The 25935-nt window shown below is 41.4% G+C and overlaps 1 protein-coding gene across 14 annotated transcripts in view; it reads right to left on the bottom strand.

Moving 5' to 3' along the window:
• The window catches only part of NRXN3 (neurexin 3), a 1622069-nt gene that overhangs the window by 177618 nt on the left and 1418516 nt on the right, over nt 1-25935 (bottom strand). For all 14 annotated transcript variants that reach the window (XM_072963522.1, XM_072963513.1, XM_072963517.1 and 11 more), the window contains one exon: nt 16234-16405. In XM_072963522.1, the coding sequence (XP_072819623.1) occupies nt 16234-16405 (172 nt within the window). The remainder of the gene's footprint in view (nt 1-16233; nt 16406-25935) is intronic.

Raw genomic sequence — 25935 nt, 5'->3', positions numbered from 1 at the left:
TCCCATCATTGTTCCTGAGTGAACATTCACAGGGGCTTGGAGTTCAGATTTCTTTAGCATCCTGAGACATTACTCATCCAAGACCCAGAGATTTGAGCTCCTTGGAGGAACTCTATTACCATTTCCTCAGCTTTTAGGAGGACTACTTTCCCTATTTGTTTACAATAGCCTTTCCAGTCGAAAAAAAAATTCTCCAAGCTAGAGAACTTGTTGGGGACAGGTGAAGACATGAGGGTGTGGAGGGGTGAGGGAGAGGCCACATAACCACGGAGGTCTCTCTTAAGCAAATGGTTTTTTGTGCTTCATCATTACAAAGCAGCTTCTGGGAGTAGCCTTCATTAGAACTTGAAGTTTATTATTTCAAGAGGAGACTACAGTTTTAAGGTTGAAGTGACCTCAAAGATCATCTAAGAGATATATTTTCCCTGTTTTAATGTTTCTCAAACTTTCACTTAGAACATCCTTAGAAACAGGACTCCTAGCATGGGCAAGCATCAGACAGTGTAGATCTTGAAGACACCCTCCCCCTACAAAGATATTAATTAAAGAATTGTCTATACTCCTATTTGTTTGGTTACATGGCATTTCCAAGGCTTTTCAAAAAATGAACCAGTTGGCAGCCACGCATCATTTACTGCAAGATTCAAAGGTCAGGTATACACTACTACAATATGGTACAAGAATCAGAATTTTCCCAATGAAGTAATAACCCGAGGGAATACAGTCAGTGTACTATATCTTGAATTCACACACTGCCTCGTTAACTCTACTTGGCAAATTAATTCAAATTGATTTGTTTGTGAGAACTGCAGCATGGCCTCAAATCTGGCTACAAACAAAGTATAATGATAAACAACAATGAATCCAGCTCAGAGAAAATGTCTACTGTAAAGATCAGGATGGGGCTGTTTTTATAACATAACTGATTTTGTTAATAAAAAAAAAGGAAGAAAAGAAAGAGAGAACATAGCCTATATAAACAAAACACATTTATCATAAATAAAGTATTTGAGAGCATCCAAGAGGAAATGACAAAAACAAAGATTAGAAAATTTTAAATGGACATTTAATTTTTTAAAACACAATTAACTTACTCCATTTTGTTGGCATATAGTTGCTCATAGCAGCCCCTTATGATCCTCTGTATCACTGTGGTGTCGGCTGTTACTTCTTTTTCATTTCTGATTTTACTAATTTGGGACCTCTCTCTTTTTGTCTTGATGAATCTGGCTTAAAGTTTACCAATTTTGTTTATCTTCTCAAAGAGCCAGAATGGAAAAGAATCTGAATGTATATTTGTATATGTGTGTGTGTGTGTGTGTGTATGAATATATGTATGTATATGTATGTGTATGTATATGTATATGTATATATGTATATATGTATGCATATGTATAACTGAATTGCTCTGCTGTACATCTGAAACTAATATTGTAAATCAACTACACTTCAATAAAAATCAAAATTAAAAGAAACACCATTAACTCAATTTAAGGCAGAAAGATAAGACTTAATGAGAAAAAAAAAAAAAGAAAAAAGAAAATCATGTGATATGGCAGAAAAGCCAAGATTAATGCCAAAATGTCATATCCTAAAGGTAAAAAAAAATAAAAGGACAGTGAAAGCCATCAGTTTCCAAACTCAGTTTGAGGCTTTGAGAATTGAGAGGGAGAAAGTTCAAGAGGAAAATAGAGTTACAACAATGAGAACGTTTCCCAAGCTGCCAGCATGTTAAATTGCAAAAGAGTAACAACCCCATTCCAATATCCCTGTCCTTTTCACAGGAGGACTTTGTCCCTCCTCCCATCAGAGGCTGAGTCTATTTTTCTACTCCTTGATTCTGGGTTCACTCTGAGATTTGCTTTGTTTGGCACAGGGCATACTAGTAAATGTGATGCAAGCAGAAGTTTGAACAGCCCTCCTTGCACGTTGGTGCTCGTCTCTCATGCTGGTGAAGTCTGAGTCTGCCGTATGAAGAAAAGCCCGTCTAGGCTCCCGGAAGATGAGAGACCACAAGAAACCTAATAATAATGGAATTGAGTAAAATTTTGTTGACATAAAAGCCAAGGAGGAGATCTCAGACAGATCTATTCCCTTGGTGGAAAAAACAAACTATCATCTGTGATATTTCAAATTACACTAGTCAAATTAGAGTAGTCCATTTTGTGTAGAAATTTCTAAACCAACCAGGGAAGTGGACCAGATGACCTAGTGTTTTTCACCACTCTAATTGCTAGGTTACTTTGAAATTTACTCTTTCAGAAACTGACTTTTATCTTTGCAATAATGATCCAAGAGATTAAAAAAAGGCCTTTGAGTGACTCGGTTTGCCTACTCAAGTTCACGCAATATCTATTGATGTAACATTGCTGCCTTGTCAAAAAGCACTTAGAACATTGGTGCATATAAGGTATAATTAGGACGAGAGATGAGACAGGTGAGAACAGAACACACAGTTTTCTTGGTTTCATGTTTTCATTTCTGATTTTCACAGAAGGTGGCTTATTTAAATCACACTGGAATCCTCACAAGTATCTAGACTTCTGAACAGGGATTGAAATTTCCCATCTAACCAAATTCAAGGATGCTGTCCAAAGATTTATTGTCTTTGTTTTTTTTCTTTCAAAGATTTACTTTTGAGTGTGATTCAGAAAGGAAAACCTAGACAAAGTGAGTAGTAAAGATATACGTAGATTTCTTCCTTTTCCTGTTGGACTTAGATACATTCTCATTGAATAATGGTCCAATTCCTATTTGTCAGTTCCTAGCACAGGGATTTACGGGGATGGATGCCCAATAAGTACTTTTAAAGAAGAATCTGAATGGTTTCTGTTAACAAAGGAATGTGGATACTAAGGTTGCTCCTGTCCCTAGAGGTTGGCTGTGTCATTGGGATTTCAGCCGGCATGACACGTACAAAAAGCAGTGAGGTCTGAAGGTTCACGGTTATTGCTCAAACCCTTCAGCCCTCTAGTCAACACTTTGCTGGTTCTAAGTAGCTGCAGTGGGGGGAGTGGCACCAATCAAGGATCAAATCCAGAAGAGAGAAGAACAAAGTGCACTTCTACTGATTGTTCTCTCTGACCATAAAAAAATTAAAGCAATTGTAACTTGGCAGAATGAGGCAGCTCTATAACCAGGCAGCCACAGAGCTGAGCTGGATTTACTGGCTGAAAAGTTCATTCATGTTTTGGCCTATGTGTTTATGGGCAGCGTCTATAACTACTATTGCATTTCAACGAGACCACCAGGAAGGTGGGCTTGGAGCCCGTGTTAAGGATGAACTGCATTCAGTTCCTGAGAGTGGAAACAAGACGAGAGCATTGTAAAGATCCGGGATCAGGGTTGATCAGAACCGTAAGTCAATGTGTTGGCACAGGACCTCGCTGGCTTCAGTTGACTTATTTCAAGAACAGATCCATTGAGAGTATTTCAAAATTCCCTTTATGGGCCTACTTGGAGCTCAAAATTCTCTGAGGCCATATTGGGAGAAAGTCGCAAAATGAAGCAGAACTATTAGATTTCACTTGGTTTATCTCCTCCAGGAGATCTCAATTGCTCCCTGAGAACAAGAGATTCTTTTCTATGGATTGCCTTCATTTTTACCTCTCCTGGAGGTTCAGCCCACCCTTACCACACAGAAAACTCAGTAAAAATATCCAACTATTCATTTTGAAAGTCTAAAAGCATTTCAGTTCTATTTCAGTTTGTACTTCACTTATATAAAGTCCTATTTTATTTGAAACAGTCAGCATCTCACAAGAGCTTTATGTAGGTTTTAAAATGAAGTAATAAGTATTTCTAAACCTTGGCCATCTGAGAAGAGTTAATTTACTTTTACTTTGCATTTATATTCATTTTAGATTTATATTTAGACCTTTTTAACTTTAGTAAATGCCTAAATGTTCTCCTTCCTCCCTTTTATCATTTTATCTAAGTACACTGGAAATCTACCCTTTGAGACCTGCAGAGAGTTATCTAACCCAGGTAAAGATATTTTAATAAAATCAGATTTAATTGTTTCAACAAAGAAAACTTTTCCAGTAAAATCTTAAAAGTTATCCGTAACAAAACATTGGATACTTTTCTACTGCTTTTAAACTGGACTCAAGTATACTTAATGCTTGTAAAGGATGCTCTTCATCTTGGTGTAGATTGTTATTGTGACTATGGAGACAATAAAATCAGCAGTCATCTCCGATAATCTCAGCACAGTTTAACATTTATTGAGCATGTAATATATAGCCACTTTGCCTCAAAAAAAGAGAGGAATTAACAAAACTGTGATCACTCTGCGTGAGCTATCAGGAGCCAAGTCTGGCGGTATATGCTGCTTATTCTGGTGGTGGGAACTTTGACTTTTGATTGATAACTTTATTCCCGTCAACCTCAGGGTGGGTAAAATGTGAACAGACCCCTCTCTTGTATAGATAAAATCTGGTCTTAGTTTGGTGCTTCAAAATTTATTTTACCCTTGTCATGCTTGTGCGTACATACCTGATTCTTGTTCCTTCAGTAAATACGAGGACAAATTCTGAAATCTCTAAAACTCAACAGCTGGAAGTGGGCTGAGTCACGTCTAAGGAGAGTGCGCTTTCATAAGAGCAGATCGATGGCCGGAAATGGAGCAGAATTTCAAGCAGGACACTCTCATTGGCAGGTTAGGGACAGCCAAGAAAATGAAAAGAACGCTTTCTACGACTTGGAAGATGGACAAATCAGGGAGCAGGGAGAAGACAAGACACACTCAAGGAAGTCGGCTGGCACCTTTATACAGAAGGGCTATGGAAAACGGGCCAGGGCAGCTAAACCAGTGGCTAACAAAATACCCAGGGATTCCAAAGGAAAGTATGCAACTTCCCTCAGGGCAGAGGGAGAAAAGTGTATCTGGACAGCCACGACCTAACAGCCACTAAACAGAAGTAGCAGAGCCAGAGAAATGATCGAGCTTCCTGGTTGTTGCTTTCAACTCTTGCTCTAAGCAATGCACAGCATAACGCAAGTAAAGGTAAATTAAATCCATGTCTGTGGGGTTCACTTAAGAAAGTCGTGTATGGTTGGTTTTTGTGTGTTTGTTTAAGCACAGGTAGATGGATTGCCTGTCCCACTGACGTACTCCTCCATTTCCTTACTCTAAAAAACTAACCTCACCGGCGGGTCTAAGCTACTCTACATAGAAGGACTAGTCTCTGTGTCTCTTGGGATTTAACTCATCCACTTAGAGATTATCTTTCTCCCTTTATTCCAAACAGAGATGAGACAATCCATAAAAATAAAACTTACGGATTAGTAAGAACAGAGCTATAGGCTTCAAAATACGCATAATCTAGATCAGAGGTCCTCCAACCACAACAAAGTGGCAAATCTGGCTATGACAGCTTGTTTCTGCTTATTGTGTTATTAGAACACAGCCACGCCCATTCATTTATGTATTGTCTGCTGTTGGTTTTGCACTGTAACAGCAGACTTAAAATAGCTGCGACAAAGACCTTAAGGCTTGCAAAGACTACAATATTCATCATTTGGTCCTGTACAGAAAAAAGTTTCTGTAAATAAAAGTGTTGGGGTCTCTATGCCTACATTCAAATCCAAGTTGGCCCTATCACCTACTGATTATCTGATACTGGAGAGTATGTTACTTAACCTTACTGAGACTCAGTTTCTTCACCTCTAAAATAGGAATAATATTATAATTCCTTTCCAGGATGCTGTAAGAAATATTCAATATAATAATCCATAAACTCAGCAAAGAATAAGCACTATATCAGTATTACCTATTGTTAAATAATAGTATTCCCCTAAAATCCTTTATGCAAGGATACTTTGCACTACCCTATCCCCTTCTCCAGGATATACAGCTTTCAGATACTGATAGGCATTTGGAATTAAGATTGCACCACTGAACTCTGAAAAATTCACACTTCTATGATGTGATTGAAATGAAGACAAATCTAGTTTAATTAAACACTGGGCCTGGCGACTGTGCATCAAGCAGAAGCACATTTCTAGTAAATGTTTAATAATGTGATTGCAGAGAGTACTGCATGCTCTGCGACGTGAGAAACAATGGTAAGTCTGCATATGAATTTATATCTGTCAACCAAATGAATTTGAGTTTCACATACAGTGCCAACTGGAAAGCTCCTGGGATACAGACGGAAAAGTAGGGTAACGGAAAGGGATAGGGGAGCAGGAAAAACACATCTGTGTAGAACCCCAATGCTGACACTCTCTGGCACTGTGACTACAACAAATGTGTTCAAATTCCCTGAGCCTTGGTTTATTTATTTGTAAAAGAGGGAGACTGATATTTCTCTCCTGCAATCATCGAGCAGGTTACACTAAGTGAAACAATGGATGAAGGATGCCCGCCCATTAATTTCCTCAGTGTGAAAGGCGTAGGTTGTCATGTCACAGTTCATGCTTGTGTATGTCTAGGTAGAATTTGTTAGCATTGTCCTAGAAAGCCCAAAGTCACAGCCCAGATTCCATCCCATGCCCACGCTTGTCTGGTCCTCAGGCTCCATCAGGCACTAACATGTGCTGCTGAACCCAGATCTCACCTGACTGAGAGCACCCTCTTGCACTATTTGGAACTTCAGACACAATGCAGTGTAGAGCATAGAAGCATTAGGTTTGTCTTCTAAGAGCTACAGGCTTGAATTCCAGGTCTTCATGTACTAGCTTATGACCCTAGGATTTAATGCCATAAACCTCCATACTTCCATTTGTAAAATGATGGTAAAAATAGCCTCTACCTCATAAACTATTGTGAAGATTTAATATAAGAACTCAGTTCAGTACCTGGTACTGAATAAACTGCATGATATAAGTATTAAAACTGTCTTCTTGTGTACATGCATTTCTCTTCCACTAGACTATAAGATCCTTGAGGGCAGGGGCTATGTTTTATTTCCCATCATATACTCATCACCTAGCATGGATTCACATGTAAAAGAGATTTTGAATAAATAGTAGTTGAATGGTGGATGAATGAATTTATAAGGAGATTACTCCACTCAAACCCACAACATGTATAGAGTATGAGGGATTAATAACATATATATTTTTTTTTTGTATAAAAGGCAACATCAGTTAATAAAAAGACTTTTGAAGTGTTTCTGCTGTTTGAAAATGCCATATAAAATTTTTTTCCTGGCCCATTATCCACTTGTTTTGCTATAACCTTTAGCTTTTGGCTTGAATTGTCGGTTTTAAATTCTGCACCTGGGCCCTAAGCGTGCTTATGCAGCACTGTATCTCCACCATCAGCATTTGGCGAACCCCTCCATCCCGGCCAACACAGAGCATCAGGGACTTACCGTAAGGCTGTAAACGTACCATGTGAAAAAGAGACGCAGCTCATGGGGCAAACTGTAACTATCACCGGGAATCTAATTCAATCCACGTTGACTCCATGAACTGAGGATTGAAAGTGCCTTTTTGTCCTTCACTCCCCTGTCCTTCCCCCTCTGACCCTCCTTTCCCCTTTCTTCAGCCTGCTGGGGTATTGACAGGGAGGAGTGGAAGGTTTTTATCTCTTTGAGATGAGCTGCAATATGATTACAATCGATTGAGTGGTTTAAACAGTTTAGAGCACCTTTCATTACCCTCTGTGCTTTATAGAATTATAAACGACATACTGTATATGAATATATATTGTTATTACTGGATATTTATTACCATCTTCCTCTAAGAAGCTTAACATTCTTTTTAGGCTTTAAGTCACTACAGGGGCCCAGTAAACTTGTGTAAAACTTAAATTGAGGAGACTGAAAAATGGAAAGTTTTCCTATAAATAAAGCTACACTCTTGGGTGGGTTTTAGGAAATTGGATGCTCACATAACTCTTGGCAGAGAGAAAACAGTACAGGGTAATTGTGTTTTAGGTTAGGATGATAATTCTAGATTTTCATAATTAAAGACACATTCTGCAGGCCATAATTTCATTTACTCCTTAAACTAGAGCTTTCTGTGACAAAAGGACAAAAAAAAACCCACCGTGTAATTCACTTAGCCCAGCTTTGAAATTATGCAATATTTGATGATTGCTTTAATTCAGAAGAATTCGTGTTGTTACAAAGGCCTTGCATAGAGTAAGACGTTATTAGTATTTGTATGTCATGCTACCTCAAATGAACATAATTTGAAAATCACATACAATTGTGACCACACTGTGTTTCTGATCTTGAAAATGTCATTCCGTGGATTTGGTTTAATATAAATGTACTCATTACTCATAGAAATTAAGAAATCCTTTTTCTGACATCCCTGGCTAAATAGTGCCTAGAGTGACCCTCCAATTTCTCTTCTTTGACTGAGTCCCGAGACTACAATCTGTATAATATTTAACTGTGGTTAAATAAACAATTATCACATATCTTTCAGTTAGTAAAAATCCACCTTTCCTAAATCCCAAGAGAGTCTACTAAAGATGACAAAAACATAAACCAAGACCCAAGACCAAGGTGTGCATCTTATAAAGTACTCTAGAATTGTCCAGAAAAATTTTTCTTTTTGTTAACAACCCTGCAGACCAAAAGCACTGACCTGTTCACAAATGAATTCTGCATAAATACCTTTAGTTCCTATAATTCCCATCATATTATCCGATGTAAATTTTTATCATTACAACAAGCTCCTTTGCGTGTTACTTCATTATTTTACAAGTAACCTTGAGTCATATGTCAGCCTAACGCCTCAGAAGCATATGCCACATGTGCCCATATGCTATATGGAGACACACATCTCCTTTCCCTCTATCAGAAATGTTCTTCTCCTCCATGGGATGATCACATATATGTAAATATATGTAAATACATAATTTGCATACACATCAATGTATATATCTTTGTCTTTTTGTCTTCTGGGTGGTTAGTTTTAATTTTAGCATTAGCCAGAGGCTCAGTTTGCCTTGAAACTCTTATCAGCTTCTAAGATACATTTACAGGGAGAGAAAGGCTCTAGGTTTGATAGCAGTAATTGTATTTAACTTGTAAGATACAAGGCTATTTATCTTGTGGCTGGGAATTCACAGAAGAGAAAGGAGGTTTGCCTGATAAAACTAAAATTAAAGGAAAAATACTGAGCACCGTCTTGCTACTCTCCCACTCTTCAAGCAAGACCGTTAAACAGTAAAACAGACTTCATTTAATAAAGTTCTTCCTCTCTGCTTAGATATGGTGCTAGAAGGTAAAGTGGGATCATGAAAGGAAAGACACTACCAGAGTCCCCAAAGGCCTAAGCGATGATGTAGAGGAAGGCAAATGTCATAAATGCCCAGGGAAGTGCTGACTTCCAACTGGAGAGAACAATTCTAAATTGTCAAGACTTGGGATAAGACCAGAATTTCTGGGGCTTGCAAGTGTTTGAGGGTATTAAAGCAAACCCATGGAAGGAGCAGAGAGTGATTAAAACTGGGGCTCTCAAGTCAGGTGGTCTGGGTTGGAACACCAGCATTCCCACTTCTGCTGTGATCTAGGCAAGTGCCTGAGCTCTCGGAGCTATTCTTAATCTGTAAATTGGGGATAGAATTAGCACTGACTTCAAGGGTTATCCTAAAGTTAAACGAAGTATTGAGCAAGAAGTAGGGAGTATGCAGTAAATGCTCGACAAAGAGCAGCCACCACCGTTTGGATGAGTTTGGCTGAGAGATGGTGGCATCTGCCATTCTCTACATCTCTGGGACAACCACCCCGTGCCTTGAGTGGACTTATTATCCCAGTGACTGCATAATGACAAAATACATTAGATGAGTTCAGAAGGTATATGAAATACCTATTATTTTATTAATGGTGTAAATGAAGATTTACATTATATAAAACAGACGAAAGGAAATCAGAGAGAGCATATTCTAGTCCTGCACCATCCAATACCAGCCACCAGCCACCAGCCTCATAGTGTTAGCCTGAGGATTGAAGGAGAAAATGTATTTAAAGCCCTCAGTGCCTGGGACATATTAATTGCACAATAAAAGCAAACCTTCAGGGCCCCAGTCATACCAATCGCATCGCAAGTGTGGCTATGTGTGGTTAGTGGCTGCCATGTTGAATAGCGTCAGCACTCAGTCTGAATGGAGAAAAAGAGACATTCTTAGTTTTCTAAGAATCGGGATTCTCAAACCTAGCTGCGTATAGAACCACTTTGGGAGCTTCCAAAAATATGGAAGCCTGGACCTGTGCTTCTCACAATTTACTATGCACGTGAATGACCTGGGGAGCTGGTGAAAATGCAGATTCCGATTCAGTAGGTCTGGGGTGGAGCCCAAGAGCTTGCATTTTTAACAAGCCCCCAGGTGATACTGATGCTGCTGATCCGTGGACCACACCCCAGACCAATTAAATTAAATCACTTGGGACCAGGGCCAGAGCACTCACGGAGTTTTCTTAAAAGTTCCTAAAGGAATGTCATTTGCAGCCAGATTAAAGAATACGGCTCCACACACACACACACACACACACACACACACACACACACACACACACACACACACACACACACACACAAAAGTATCTATTGAAAAGATTTAAGAAAAAAATTTTTTTTCACCAAAGACCAACCCTGATAAGTTGAAAGTCCCTTGGAAACAGAAATCACCTACCTGTGAATCCTAATTCATTCTTAACAAATTGGGGGGTGGGGGATGGAAATGAATATTTATTAATGCCGGTATTCAGCATGCACTGGTTTGGTTGACTAATTGATACATTTTGTGACTGAGTATTTGAAGAACTCATTTACAAGAGGGTTTTAAAATGTACTTAGCAATGTTCAAACACATTCATTAAGGGAGCCTCTCTCTGTCGCCGTTACATCCCTGCAAGTCTTGAAATCATGCTCAAACATGGCTTTCCCTTTGGATTGTGTTTATACTTCTTATTCCTTTTGCAGGACTTCACTATCTACATTTTTTTTCTCTCCAGTTGAACAGAAAGTAACACTAGTCCTGAACGGATGAACGAGCAGGTAGCTGGGGCTTGTTTAACGTGAGCTTCAGATCTGGCAGGGCCTCAAATGTTTGCAGGCAAAGACGAAAGAGAAGGAAAGAAAAGCTCCTGGCTAGGAATTAATGAAAACCCAAGGCCTGAGAAACTTCAGCATCATGTCAAGTCCACAGACTTGTTTTTAACCCTTCAAAGTCTCAATAATCTAGGCTGAGATGTCTACCAAAAAAATTTCTCTTATCCTCATGTATACAATGAAAGACTAATGAAAGCATTTGACATACAATATGATGGAGACATCCTGTAACTCAGTAATTCTCAAATGGGGGCAGTTTTGCCCCCCAGCAGACATGTGGCATTTGCGGAGACACGCTACTGGCCTCTAGTGCGTGGAAGTCAGGGATCCTGCCAGGCCTTCCACAATGCACAGCTCGGCCTCCCCCAGCAAAGAGTTATCCAGGCCGAAATCCCAGTAGTGCCAAGGCTGAGAAACCATACTGAACAAACTAGTCCAGGCAAGGACTTCTATTTGAGAATAATGTAATGGAAAAAATAAAAAAAAAAACCTAATAACCTAGGGTCGGTATCAATAAAATGACGACTCTGAGAAATAGGAAAGTGAGAAAGAAATTGGAGGTGATGCAATGTGAGGACCAGGATAGGAATCTTGGGTCTGTCCCTCATGCTGTGTGATACTGGGTAAGTTATTTAGCCTCTGAGAGCCTCAACAATGCAAGCTTAATATGAGTGTGTGGTAATAATACTGAACCCGAGGGAGTGAGGCTCGGATGTAGTGAGGCACATGAAGGCGTTTTGCGCATCGGCAAGCACTGTAGCAATGATTTTACTTTCAGTCCCTATAAAGACAAAGTTCTGTGGCATTTGATATATTCAGATATAAAGAGAGAGGTTCCTAATCTAGGGTCCTTGAAGGGAAACCACATCTACCTCCTTTCCACGATCTGAGTTGGGTGATCAAACAGGACTTCAGCTGAGGTCACCAGTGGGCATTTATTTTACTGGAGGAGAAAGGGGAACCCAATCAAGTGCACTTTCACACACTTGGTATGCAATATCAAGGAAGAAAGAAAAACAATGAGCCGCTGCTCTCCTCAGCACCACCTGCTGTGGGAAGATGGAAAGCCTTACATGCTCAAGCTACTCATCAGTCTTCATTTCCCAGGAAGCCTGGCTCTGACCTAAAAAGCCCTTGACTGTACCATGTTCAGGGCTCGAAAAGTCCTGGTGACATAACCAGCCACCTAGTCACAGTAGAGAGAGGATCTTTAATAATCCCAGTCAGCTCAGCCTCCCGGGGGATCCAGCACTGGGGCTAAAATTAATACCTCATGCTCAAGTCACCTTTCACCTCTCCTCCCCTGTCCCCACCACTGCATTGTGTCGAGACAGCAGTTAGAAGCTTTATAAGGAACATTTGTCAGTGCCTGGATGCTAACTCTGGGCTGATTCTTCTTTTACTTCCCTCTCCTGTTCCTTAGCCTTTCTATTTTCAGGTTCAAAGAAAGAAGTTGCTTTTGAGCTCTATCGGCCAGAATTAAGTGATACAGGATTCGGAGGGCTAGAGAACTATTTTCATTTTGGATCCTTCCTGATTCACAAAAAGCCAATGCTACATGCCCTGGGCCCAGCTAGTTTCTAAATATTTCACAGTGGAATGCTTCAGCAGAGCCACACAAAATCCTATAAATGCCCATGAGAAGATTCTGGAGGTGACCCATTCACCCTGATGCCCAGGGACCTGGTGAGCAGGAACAGCTCCCTGAGAGCGTGCCCTCAGAAGGAGACGATGAAAGTGAATATCTTTCCTGGCATCTACTTGATATTTCTTTACTGTTTAAACATTAGCTACAGACAGGTAGCACAAGTGAATGCCTCTTGGTAGTTTCTACACTTACCACTATCAATAAAACAGAATGACTGGGAAAAAGGAATGCCTGGGTACGTCCCTTTTACAGAGACTGTGTCAAGATTGCCCGAGCAGGTGGCTATGTTCTTTGATGCCTAGATTTTGTTCTTACGTTTTAAATAAATTAAATAAACATTGCCAGATTGCTCCAAGGATGCTTTAAATTGAGTTAAATGGATCCTTTCAATAGCATGGGAAGCAGATGGGAGAGAAAATAAAGAATCCAGAGCTGAAAAGGTGGGCCACTTCTAGGAAGGCCTAGTCCAGCGAGAATGCTGCACTTCTCAATACCGTTTTCCAACCTAGGCAACGAAGTAAAGTGATAATTCCTTTAAATACTCAATATTCTTTCAATTGCTTCATGGAAGCACATTGCCACCGTTGTCTCTGTCTCGGGAGGACAGCTTGTTCGCATTACAAATGACTCTTTTAGCATAACTAAAGGATCTTTTCTTTTTTAAAAGAGGATTTTTCAACTCCACTCTCACAATGACCACCTTTGTGGGGTTATTAGCACTCATCTTTGTAATATGACACCTTAAGAAAACGAGTAAATCTAAGATGACACAAGAAAGATGCTCATTTCTATCTATGCATTTTTCAAAATATCCCTCCATTTGCCGCGCAAGCAATACTGGAAATTGTGCGCAGCTGGGAACAGAATCTGGTCCTAGTTCTGTCCCTCATTTACTATTATCTCATGACCTCCGAAAAGACATCATAGTTCCCTGGGTCTCATTTTAAATTTGAGATGGAGAATAAATATATCTATCCTCCCCAATTTTTAGGCTATTTATTAGTCAAAATGAAGTGGTCTGTATGAAGGAATTCATGATATTAAAAAAATGCTACTCAAATGTTCTGTAATCCTCAAAGCTAACATTCCTTGGGTATTGACTTAACTGGCCCAGCATTCATGCTGGGTATTTTACATGCATAATCACATCAGCCCTGGAAAGTAAGTGCTATCATTACCCCATTGTACAGACTAGGAAACAGACTGCGGAGGTTCAATATCTTGCCTCAGGTTTGGAACTGGATCACCAAATGAGGAGGATAAGCACTGACCTAGAGAACCAAGAAAGCAGAGAGACTAACAAATAAGAATGTGGGGAGAAAGAGTCTGGTATATTTTGAAAGCACGGCAGTGATCATCGGAGAAGAAACATCGAAACTGTTAGAAATTCTTAACACTTATTTTACAGTTGTTGTATGTTGCACTATACGTGGGGAGAGGCACCAACTATTTCAGTCCTTAGGGCATTTCAAGGTCTTAATCTAGCGTGCCTCAGAATTACAGCTAATGGCACCAAGATCCCAACTCCAGCCAGTTGACTTCAAAGCCCCTGCTTGTAACTGTTACACTGGATCATGTCCTGTAATAATAACACATATTATTACTAAATAACAGTTACCAACAGTTACTAGCAATAACAGTTTTCAGGGAGAAGCAATGACGTTAAAGAGAGGTTTATTCTGTTTTGAAAACACAGGAAGCAACCCGTAATTTGGAACTAAAGATACAAAGAGGTAAGCACACAGCAAGGGTCACTGGTTTTCTCACATATATGTGGCCTTAAATGACCATGAAAGAGCTTTCTCAGGGCTGGAAGCAAACTTGCGGATCCTATATTGGCTCAGGGCAAGTGGTCAATTTAGGATCTTTGAAATTCCTAACAGAAACACAACAAACCCTCCAGCGGCGGTAGCAGGGCCAATGGTAATACACACGGAGAGGGATTGATTTTTCCTACGAACAAATGAACAGCTCTTAAGATCTCAGGCTATTTTGAGTCCTCCCACCCCTCACCCCCTGGAGTTTTTAAGCAAGAAGCATTTAAACATCAGGTCTATTAGTGTCCAGTGGCGATGGGAATTCACAGTAGCTGCTAACACCTCCGGCATTCTTCAAAGGCTCAAAGATAAACGCGTAAGGTCATTTTTGTGCCTTCATCTAAGAAGGGCAAAGAGTATGACAAGAGACTCCCAGCAAAAGCTGAGCTGGATATGGTCCAGAGACTGAGATGGTGGATAAATGAGTGGGTGGGGCTTTTTGCATCAGTACTTTGGGGGTCTTGTATGCTGTTTGTGAATGTTCCCATAATTCTTTAAAAAAAAGATTCAGGAAGACTCTGGCTAATAAAGGAAAAAAAACCCAGTAGCATAGTTACTTCTGACTGGTTTTTGAAGAAAATGAATGCTGATGTAGGCATGAAAGCATGCCTTCAAGTAATTCAAAATTCTTGGGCCAAAAAGGCGAATTTACTTGATGTGTTTCTCACAAGTGTGATGATCATTAGCTAAGCAGCTCTGAGACTTCTGGAGACGTGCTTCTGCCTTGCTCACCTCCGTGCCCACCTCACTATAAAGGAAGAGAGATGGTAAGAGTGGGAAAATCATGGGCAGATTGGAGTGTAGGAGACAGAGAGTTAAGACACAGCATCACGCCTGCACCAATGAAAAGTTCAATATTCTGAGCTGGTCTCTTACATCCACAATGCAATGCATTTATGGAGCAAAGCCTTTAGCCAAAGTATCTTCCCTTCCGTTCCCAGCACTCTTATGATCAGGGTGCAGAGCTCTTTCCTGGGAGAAGTGAGAGATGAAAGGGAAAGCTAAGGAGTTACTTGAATGATCTTTTTTAAAGAAGACAACCTTTCTTCCCATTGCCCTTGATTTGGCCATCTGGCTCTGGGAGTTTGTTGGCGAATGCTCCTTGACTATAAAATTTAAACAGATGATTAACCCCTCTCCCTCCCACACCAGCAAGCCTGCCATTAAAATACCTACTAGAACCAATCGCTGAAAAAAAAAAAAAAAGGGAGAGAAAAAAATTGGCAAAGTCAATCCAATGAATGAAGTGTCCACCCTTAGGTTTTCTCTCATTGTGACCCTGACTTGATGTTCACCATTTCAAGTTCAGTAAACTTCCTTTCACAATCTTTCTGTCCTGTCTGGCCATCTGCATGTTCAACCATGCCTGCCTGAACGGCACCATGAAGTCCAGATCTGAAATTGATTATTCCATGATTACCGACACTAGCTTATTTTAGAGACGGTGCCCCTTCCCTCCACTGCTTGCCATTCGCAGTGCCCTGGAAAACCCATACTTATTTTCTCTGATATGAACCAGTCAGGCATCAATTCGTCAGATGGATTAAAAAAAAAAGGTATTCAGTGCATAGTTCGTAAGTCTCCAGAAGCTCCCTATACTGGATCAAGTCCTAAAGAAATAACGTTATCTTCTCATCCTAAAAACATGAATGTGTGTTTTAATGATAGGTGACAGTCATGAGAAAATCATCAGTTAGAATTAAGAACGGGAGAGCAAAAGAGTGTGGTCATTGAGAGTAAAACAGGTACCTGTGGGATAATGCTCGTTCACTGGCCAGTTGTCCACCTGAAGTGTGGCGTTGCCGCCGTTCCTGGTGAATCGCACCACGTGGTATTTGCCATCATTTACGGGGGTTCGATCCTCTTTGATGGAGATGTCAACTGTGCCGATGTTGAAGACAACTCCAATTTTCCCTTGTTCCTATAATAGGAAGTACAAAAAGCATAGTTATCACCAACCACAAGCTTTTCTCCCTTTAAAGTTGATCCTCCAACTAACAGTGAGTCTCCAGGTACCCGCAGAGAGCTGTCAGCTTGGAGTTAATAATAGCATCCTACATTTCTCCATGGGCTTTCATCCCGAACATAAAAACCAACGGTACAAAAACCACCCAAATTGCTCCCAGAGGCCACACTGCACAGGTTACATCACTTGATTGCCCTCAACAGATATCAAAGCTGGGACCACAGGACTACCTAACAAGTGAGTAGTGACACTGCAAGGTTCATTTCTGTGAGATGAATTAGGCCTGTTCTCTAGGAGAGGCTAATAAGACACTGGACGTAGATCACGCCATGATTCAGATTTAAGACGAAAGAGGAACCACAAGCCTGCTTGCACATTTTGGAGCAGTCAAGGCCAAGCAGGAGTGTGCAGAATGGTTAGGAGCCAAAACCACAGAGGCTAGGATTACAGACTTATGCCCGGTGATACTTCCCGTAGGTCTAAAGCACGTGGAAAATGTATCTGAGGCCAGTGAAACTGAGCTGGAGTTTTCTGAGTCAGATGCCGCCACCCTTCCCACACTGGCAGCCCTATTCCTACAGTTAATGCTAAGAGGGAGACAATATTCGGTGCCATAGCTTTATGTTACACAGCAGAAGAGAACCTCTGTGGCCCTCAAAAGGCTTCTGGGAGGGAAAACATAATGACTTCCAGAAGAGCACCATTATGGCAATGAAAATGATTGCGGTGATGGTGGTGGTGGTGACGTCAGCCACCTCCTGGGAAGTGCCCAGAAACACTGAAATATAAACAATAATGCTGTTAAAACCCTTACTCTTCTCCTTCAATAGTTGGTTATGACTCAGAGTTGGGATTAGTATTCAGAATGAGACGTAAATGAAAAGTAACCGCATTGATCAGACGCATTCAGTCTTTCGCAACCTCTCTGAAAGGTGTCAGCATGCAAGGTGTCAGGAGGAATGGGCCAGGAGAGAAGAGAGACATCTCTCTCCGTTTCTCTAGTTGTCTGGCTTGTTGGCTAAACAGTCGGTTGGACTTTCAAAAATAATAAAATTCCGCTGGGATTCTTATGTTCTACGCGACTGAGTCACAATATTTGTTCACGTTGTCAATGTCATCCTCTATTTCCTTATATTCAAGAAGAAGGAGAAAGAGGAAGAGGAGGAGAGGACAGGGGGAGAAGGATATGGGGGAAGGAAGCTCAGAATCCACATAAACTAAGACGTAGGAAAAATTTCGCTGCATCTCAAGTGTTGTAATTTGGTTCATTCAGTCAATATATAAATACAATAGTTATTAAACACTCACTATGCTTAAAGTCAATAAATGAAGACTTCTGGTGAGATTTTAGGCACTGTTTTCCCTACAGTTTAGTACACTGCATTTATTTTTCCAAAAGACAAGCTTTCCTCACTGTGCCAATTTTCCTTTAGGATGTGAACACATCTTGTGCCCAATAAAATAATGAGTAAGTACCCAGGAGACTTAATCTTCAAAAGTAGGAATATAGGCTGATCAAAAGGTTGCTTTCAGCACGCAGGGATACTGAGATACAGGGGGGACATCACTGCTTCCTTTGTGTCCTGGATAGCATGGTACCCACTGTAAAATTTTGTCTATAATTCCCACTCTCTTCTCTGGGAAAAGTGATTCAGGTGCCTCCCCAGATGGTGACTCAACATATTCATTTTCTTAAGTTTCTAAGAAACAGGATTTCTTAAATCCCTGTTTATTGTGACATTGTGTTCTCAGCTTTTTTTTTCTTTATCTCTACATCTCCAGCACTAAACAAAGTACCTACTATTAAAACATGATGCATGGATAAATGAACCTGATGATGGGTTCTTTTGCATCACTCATGCTCATAACTAATAATATTATGATCCATTTTATTCTTTTTTTTCTTAATTCTCTCGGGCTTCAGAAATGGCAATATGACTTTTCTGCTTTCTCTTACTTCAAGAGTTGGCATTCATTTCTAAGGATGTGTGTGTGTGTGTGTGTGTGTGTGTATTGGTACCTAATCACTCTCATGCCTAAACACGCAGAGCTCTAATAACCTGAGTCAGAACCCTTTTAGCAGAATGGAAGGACTGGAGGAGTGAAGGAACCATGGCTGCAGACACCATCACTCCTCCACCCACCCCACAAATGTGAGCTGTTTATTCTACGACTGTTCTTCAGTGAGAAACGACTATATAAATCATGGAAGCGTGGAAAGGACTGCTGGTGATTCTATTCACCGCAGAGTCACTAATTAATCATAGATGGAGAACGGTCTTAGGGGGAGAGAGGAGACCTTTAAACCAGCCTTCTGCAGCTTTTCAGCAACAGCAGTAGCAAAGGACAGCTCTGGCTCACTGAGTAGGCTGATCAGCGAGATATATTCTTGGGCAGATTTTCTGCAAGATCCATAATCGATTCAGGAAAAGAAAAGATTTAATCTCTGCCAGAATAAATATTTGGTCCTTATCTTAGGCACCACACATTTGCCATTGCAATCAGCATTTCAGAGAGATCTTCTTAATCCTGCTAGCACGCAGCCAGTGTCAGTGGAGACCCTTATCCAGATGTTTCACAGTGTTTCCTGCAGTGGTAAATGTGGCTGTGTTAGACCTCAGATGTGGTCTCTCTACTCGCAGTAATAAGATTTCATTACTGCAACCTCCTTGTCATTTGTCAATGGACCACAGTGGCATTATAATCTGTGGCTAACTGCTTTGTCTCAATTCATTATAAGCCTTGTGGAAAATACCCATAGAGTTGCCCAGGCTTGAATCCATCATGCTCAGCTGCCATGAAAATAAACTCTGCTGGCTCATGTGTCTAGGGAAGAGAAGGTGTGAGAGATAAAGAGCACTGGCTTTGGAGTCAGCCCTGACCAACCTTGGGCAAGTTACTTAACTTTTCTGAACCCGTTTCTTGATCACACATCACAGGGACAGGATACTAGCTTTACATACTTCAGGGGGCTGTTATAAGGCTGAAATGATATGAAATAATAACATATTATACAAATATAAGGGATGCATGAGATCAGGAGAAGGAACCATCCAATCATTTGACCATTTAAAACACTCTGTGATTACTGGAGAAATTAATTGGTTTGATGTGATAAACATGGGTTTTAGCATAGCACGGTTCAGATAATACCTCTGGCTCTTAAAGCTGTAGGACCTCGGGCAGGCTGTTTAACTTCTGGTGTTTCTTCTGTAAAGGGATGCGTGGAGGGAGACAGGCAGATTGCAGCGAGGATTTTAGGAGAACACACAGGTGTGAGGCACCTGACCTGTGGCTGCGCATACTTTGGGATCTCAATAAATGGCAGGCATCTTTTCACTTTCTTCTCCCTCAACTAGCATAGTTGAAAGCAGTGGCTCAAACTAAGGACTGGTTGGTTTGGCAATGCTGTCATTAAGAAATATTGTACAAATAAATGTAAATTTTAGCAAATAGAACACAAAGAAACATTTGCCCAGTTGATTTCCGGCCACAATCTGGTAGTTGCTCTCTCTCCACATTCCTTGATGCCTTTTATAAGCTTCTCCAAGACAAGCAAAGTGTAGCTGCAAAAACAGCATGACTATAAATTTTAATAACTCCACACCCATCACCACTAAAGTTGCTACCAAGGCAATCACTTCAATCTACGTTCTTCCTCGATATTAAAAACAAAGACAAGTGGTAAATCAGAAGACTTTACCAAAGAATCCTCAAGTGCATTCAGGAAGAAACTGAGCAGTACAGAAAACAGCTGTCTTTAAATAGCCAGTAAGTCATTCTTCAACAATAATGACTGTTTATGAGCCCACCTGGCTCCTCAAATTAATTCGGCTCCAGCCTTCTGATCTTCCGCCAGCCACATTACAGTTATTGCTATGGAGGTGACCCAAGAGATGCTACCAACACCAGGGTCAGATTTCAGGAGCAGAAATGCACAGGGGCGAGAAAAGTCCTCAGGAGTGATGATCTCCCTGAAGGTGATCTCTTCATTCATTCCAGAGCGCCCCAGGGGAAGGCAAAATGCGCCATCTGCTATTTTAGAACATTGCAGCTGACAGAAACAGAACCGGGGCTCTCAAACATATGCCAGGATGAAACACAAAGGAAGCAGTTCTCAACTCTCAACTCCTCGGCTTCCCCCGGAATGTGAGTTCAGTGCTGGGCAATGACACAAGGAGAGAGAACAGGTGATCCCTCTTGGGTCCAGACACTGCCATACCCACTTCAAAGTCTGGGTTAGAGTAAATAAAGTGATCAGTGTCACAGTTTACCATTTTTTGGTAGTTCTCCTCCATTATGGGCTCATAGTAAGAGAGATCTCCTGGGTCCCCTTGTGGAGTACAGGGTTAACAGACCCGGGTTGACCAATAAATTGGGTGTCACTCCTGAGCCACCCTCCAATGGCGGGCGTGAGACCTGCCAGAGTTCTCCCATTTTCTCTGAACCACTGCACCCTGCAAATTCCTGGTCATGGCCAATCTGCGATGGGTGTGGGACATGTGAGAAACAAAGCTTGGTTGCTTTATGACACCAAATATTTGAAGCTTTTGTTACTGCAGCATAACTCAGACAATCTGGATGACAGAGTAGGTGCTCGGGAAATATTTTTTAATAGAATAATTTTTAAATTCCCATGATTACCCTCCAGGTTTTATAGGTTAAAAAGATGACGATTCAGAGAATGGGGCATTCACATAACTAATATGAGATACATTTAAGATCAGAATACAGGTCTACCTGCCTTTGAAGCCCATGGATTTTTCCACCTTGTTACGTTTCTGTCATATGTATTACATGCTGCAACTGAGTTATTCACATAAGATGACATATACATTACATATTATATACTTCTTGTCTGCATAACCTGCCTAACCTGTCTGCTTAAACTACTCCTGCATATTTCAAATGTAGAGATCCTAACAGGTGCTCAGTAAATGCTTGTTAAATTAATGGACAAGTGAATAAATGAGTAATGAATTAGAATATGTGGTTGTGATAGAAAAAAAACTGTGCTAATAAGTTTTTATACCATGGGAGGCTACCCAGGATTTGAACAGTATGGGATAAAGCAGAGAATTGGTCATGTATATTCAGAATTTTTTGCAATAAATCTTAGGCAAAACATATAGTTTCACTGTCCTTTAGATATGCAATCTGTAAAATACAAAAAGATGCGGTACGATTGATTCATCCGATAATTTCTGACTGAGGGAGGATTTTATTGAAGTTCGTTAGGATAAAAGACCCCGCATCGAGCAGAACACGTACAGGTTCTCTTCATGACAATCAACTGTCTTTCAGGAAGATCATCAGTCCGTTCTTTCAATGTGACGGTCTCTTTGTTCTAGAACCTGGGACAATAAGCAGTAAATGTGCACTTCCGGTGTGCAAAGCCATGTGCTCTGAGGGGATTCAAGAGATGTAAGAGATCAGGTCTCTGCCTCCAGAAACCGATGATAGAGAATAATGACTACCAGGAATCACTCGAAGTGACAAGACCCCACGCTGTGCAGCGGGGAGTGGGTTTGGACTTTCACTATCATCCCATGACATTGACCCCGTCTCCTTTCCTTAAGGAGCTTACGTGTGGCTGCACGGCAGGAAAGGAAGGGAGGCGAGAAAAAAATGTCTGCTCTGGGTACCAGAAGCCTTTAAGACTCAGAAACAGAAGAGCTGAGCCCAGTCAAGGCTCCGTATCTTGTGGCCCAGGTGATCATAAACAGGTCTCAACTGTTTGTATGAAAAATGAGAATAAGACAAAGGCAACAATAATAATTATACCTGTGTTCAATGGTACTTAAGAGAACTGAATAACATCTTGGCAAATTATGAAGAGCTCTGCTAAGGATGCTATCAACATAATGTTCACGGCGGGGGTGAAGATGGTGATGATAGTAAAGATAGTGAGGAGAACTGGGTGAGAAATTGTGTGACAGATGATGGGTGAGTCGGAGGTTTTGCACACGCCCTACACGACACGCTCTGTGTACTTGAAATACCTGTCGGTTAATCACAACCATTGACTCCAGAATCTGTGCAGATTGTACCTAGAAAATTCATGTTAAATGGCTTGGAAATCAATTCTATTTTCCTAAATCTGCACAGGTCTCCATGACCTTTGCACCCACCCAGCAAAATTGCATCCCACCGTTCCCCCTGGCTGCAGTTAGGTTTCTTCTGTTGTTTTGCTGATGTCTGGTTGCACGAGGTCAACCAATTAAAGCGGATTAGATCCACAGACTGAAATACTAACAGAGGGCCCAAAGAGATAAGACTGATAAGTAGCTCCAGACAGCTCCATCTCTAACTCCCACCAAAGAAAAAACAAGGGAGAGAGAGAAAGAGCCTGGATGACAGGACAACAGGAACTCTGACCTGAAGAGGAGACTCAAGGAAGGACAAGACAGCTGGAGCAAGTAAGAGGCAAGCCAGAGCCCGGGCTCTAACAGGCACAGGTCACATCAGCATCCTGGGTCATCATGTCCTTCAAATCCACCCTGAACATTCACTTCGTATCCACAGACCCCAATGTCACACTGCCTCGCTTGGTAGTTAAGTATGACTACAGAGCAAAAATTAAAGTTCATTTCCGTAGGAGCCCCAGTGTTGTGCCAAGGCCTGGAGCAGTCTCCTGGCAGGATTCAGGTGACAGCTGGCAGGGCAGTGCTGACTGAAACCCAGTGCAGGCTGAGCATCTCCCATAAACGCCTTGCTTCTCTCCCAAATCTCTACCGCAGCTGTGAGGAACCACCCAGCGGCCTTAATGAAGGGAACTTAAACCCTGTGCTCAGACTAACAATGTTATAATCCTCAAAATTAGGAAGCATCTTTTAAATCACCAAGAATTCTTGCAGAATCTCTGACCTGCCTGCTTACAAAGTGTGGTCCTTGGGAACTTGTTAGAAATGCAAATTCTTAGATCTAAAACCAGACTCTGGATCAGAAACCCCGGTGTGGGGCCCAGAAATCTGTATTTGTCACAAGCTCTCTAGGTGATTCAGATACTTGCTAAAGTCGGGAACCACCTCCTTACATTAATGCCTTGGTACCACTAGGACATCGGTTTCAGCTGGGGTTGATTTTGTGCCCAGGGACACTTGGCAATGCCTGGAGACATTTTTGGTCGTCACAACTGGGGCTGGAGTGCTAATGGTATTTAGAGGGTACAGGTCAGAAATGGTGCTCAGTATCTACCAATACACGACAAAGAACTATCTGGCCTATAGTATGAATAGTGTCACTGCTGGAAACTCTGTAGCAGGGAGTGCAAAACTTCACTCACACAATGGACATCCATCAAGCATGTCCTGCATGACGGAAACTGTCCCATAACACTTATACATAGTCCAACTGACTCCTCAGAACACTCCTTCTGTGAGCGATGTATGCACACACACACCACAGACACACACCACATACAATGCAGACGTGTACACGAGTGCATGCCCGGATGTGCACATGTGTGAATTTTTACACATTTGGTCTACAATTGTGCTCTGGCCCTCAGAGCACAGGATGAGCAATGAACATGTGTGGATGAGCTGACTCCCTCCTGCTCTGTGTTGTGTTCAAGTGCCTTTCCACAGATGTAAACTTGGCAATGCAAGCTCACACAGCCAGAAAGTGGCAGGTCTAGAACACAAGTCCTGCGTTATTTTCCCTCGGTAGCCCCCTTCTCTTATCACTGCTTGCTGCTACCCCTAGGAAGGTCTCCCAGTGCATCGCCCCGGGGCACAATGACGTTAGCTGATATTCCCAAATACGATGTAGTCCCATGACCCTCCACTGCAGACGAGGTAATTCTAGTCAGTTTCCATCAAGAGGCATAATCAATACTGAGAGGTTTCAAAGGAGGGCCTCCCTCTCTGAGAACTGGAGACTCCAGCCTAAGGGGGAGCAGCGGCCCCCATATGGAAGGGAGACCAGCAAACAGCCAGGAACCTGTCAAGACCTCTTCCATGGTGGGAAGGAAACCTTCAATGAGTCTCCAAAGTGCTTTACTATTTACGTATCTTTCAAGTGACAGACCGAGTTAGCATTATTGCTTCAAGGTAAATGGGCCCGTGTGAATAATAAGCCTCAGCCAAGAACTCTTGGTTTACTACGTAAGGCGTTCTCAGTCATTCCCATGGAGGAATTCCCAGGCTACACACTATAACCCTTTCTAGCTGATAAAAAAAAGAAAAAGATTTCGTATACATATTTCAGAATGGAGAGATTAAGCACACTGAGATGATCAGAAAACACAATGTAGATGATTGTATTTTTACGGTGCCTTGGGAGAATGGACTTGTACACGTAGGAGGCAGGATGGCCTGAAGCAGAGTTCAGCAAACTCGGGGCCAAGTCTTGCCCTTGCCTGTTTGTGTAAATAAAGTTTTATTGGGACACAGCTGTGCTCATGCATTTATGTACTGTCTTTGGCTGCTTTTGCCCTACAACAGCAGTGTCAAGCAGTCGCAACAGAGATCATGTGGACTACAAGCCTAAGATATTTACTCTCTGCTTCTTGACAGAAAAAGTTTGCTGACCTTTGTTATGAAATCTCAGGCAATTTAAAGCTAGCCATGATTTTTTTTTTCCTTTAGTTTTTGACCGCGAGTTTCTGTTACTATGGTCAGAATAACTCAAATATGAGGAGGAGGATCACACGGGGAGGCTGTACCGGCGCAGTCAACTGTTACCTGACAGACAGAGCACATTTCTAATCAGAAAAGACAAAATATATACAAATTCATCCAATTTAGGCATGAACTAATCTATCTCGGGTCCATTAAGGGTAGTTTAGATACTAAAATCAATTCAATATAACAACTGTTTGAAGGTGGGCAGCTGCGGATTCCGAGAAATAAATTAGAGGCTTCTGGCAAGAGATGACGGTAGCCAGGAATCGCCTGGTAATGGAAGAGATGGAGTGAAGTTGTAAAGTTATTAAAATTATAATGATATGACATTTCTTTCTGAAAACTTATCTAGTTCTGTGGAGTGAATCCTATACTTGCTGAAGGCTTGGGACTCTAAAAGCCAGCAGACATCACTCTGATGCCAGGACTTGAGTTTATTACATTAGATGCAATGAGAGAAGTGAAGAGCATTGCAAAGCAATGAATATCTCAGTCTTGGGGCTCCAGGGCATATGCGAGACACTTGAGTCCCTTGAGTGATAAATGGTGATTAACAGAGCTCTCCTGGTTTACCTGCAAGGAGAATCTACCGAGTCATCATCTTGGGCTGAACATCCGGAAACAGGGGCTCATTTTTCCTTTCCTAGTTCCCGTAAACAAAATGGCCAGCAGATGCCAGTACATCAGCAGCGCCTGTCTGCTCGCAGGCGGTGGGGTGTGTGTGTCCTGGAGATAGTAGTTGCGGCTAGGTTATTTCCTCCAGGTGATAGTTTATGGTCCTCCTCTGTGTCAGCTGTCGCCACTGTAACGTTCTCTCTTGGATCTTATCAGCATTTCTAATTCAAAAGGTTGATTCTG

Source organism: Vicugna pacos, chromosome 6 (assembly GCF_048564905.1).
Source record: "Vicugna pacos chromosome 6, VicPac4, whole genome shotgun sequence".
In the NCBI taxonomy this organism is placed as follows: domain Eukaryota; kingdom Metazoa; phylum Chordata; class Mammalia; order Artiodactyla; family Camelidae; genus Vicugna; species Vicugna pacos.
Note: the sequence above shows the minus strand (reverse complement) of the source record. Positions and strands in the feature narration are given on the sequence as shown.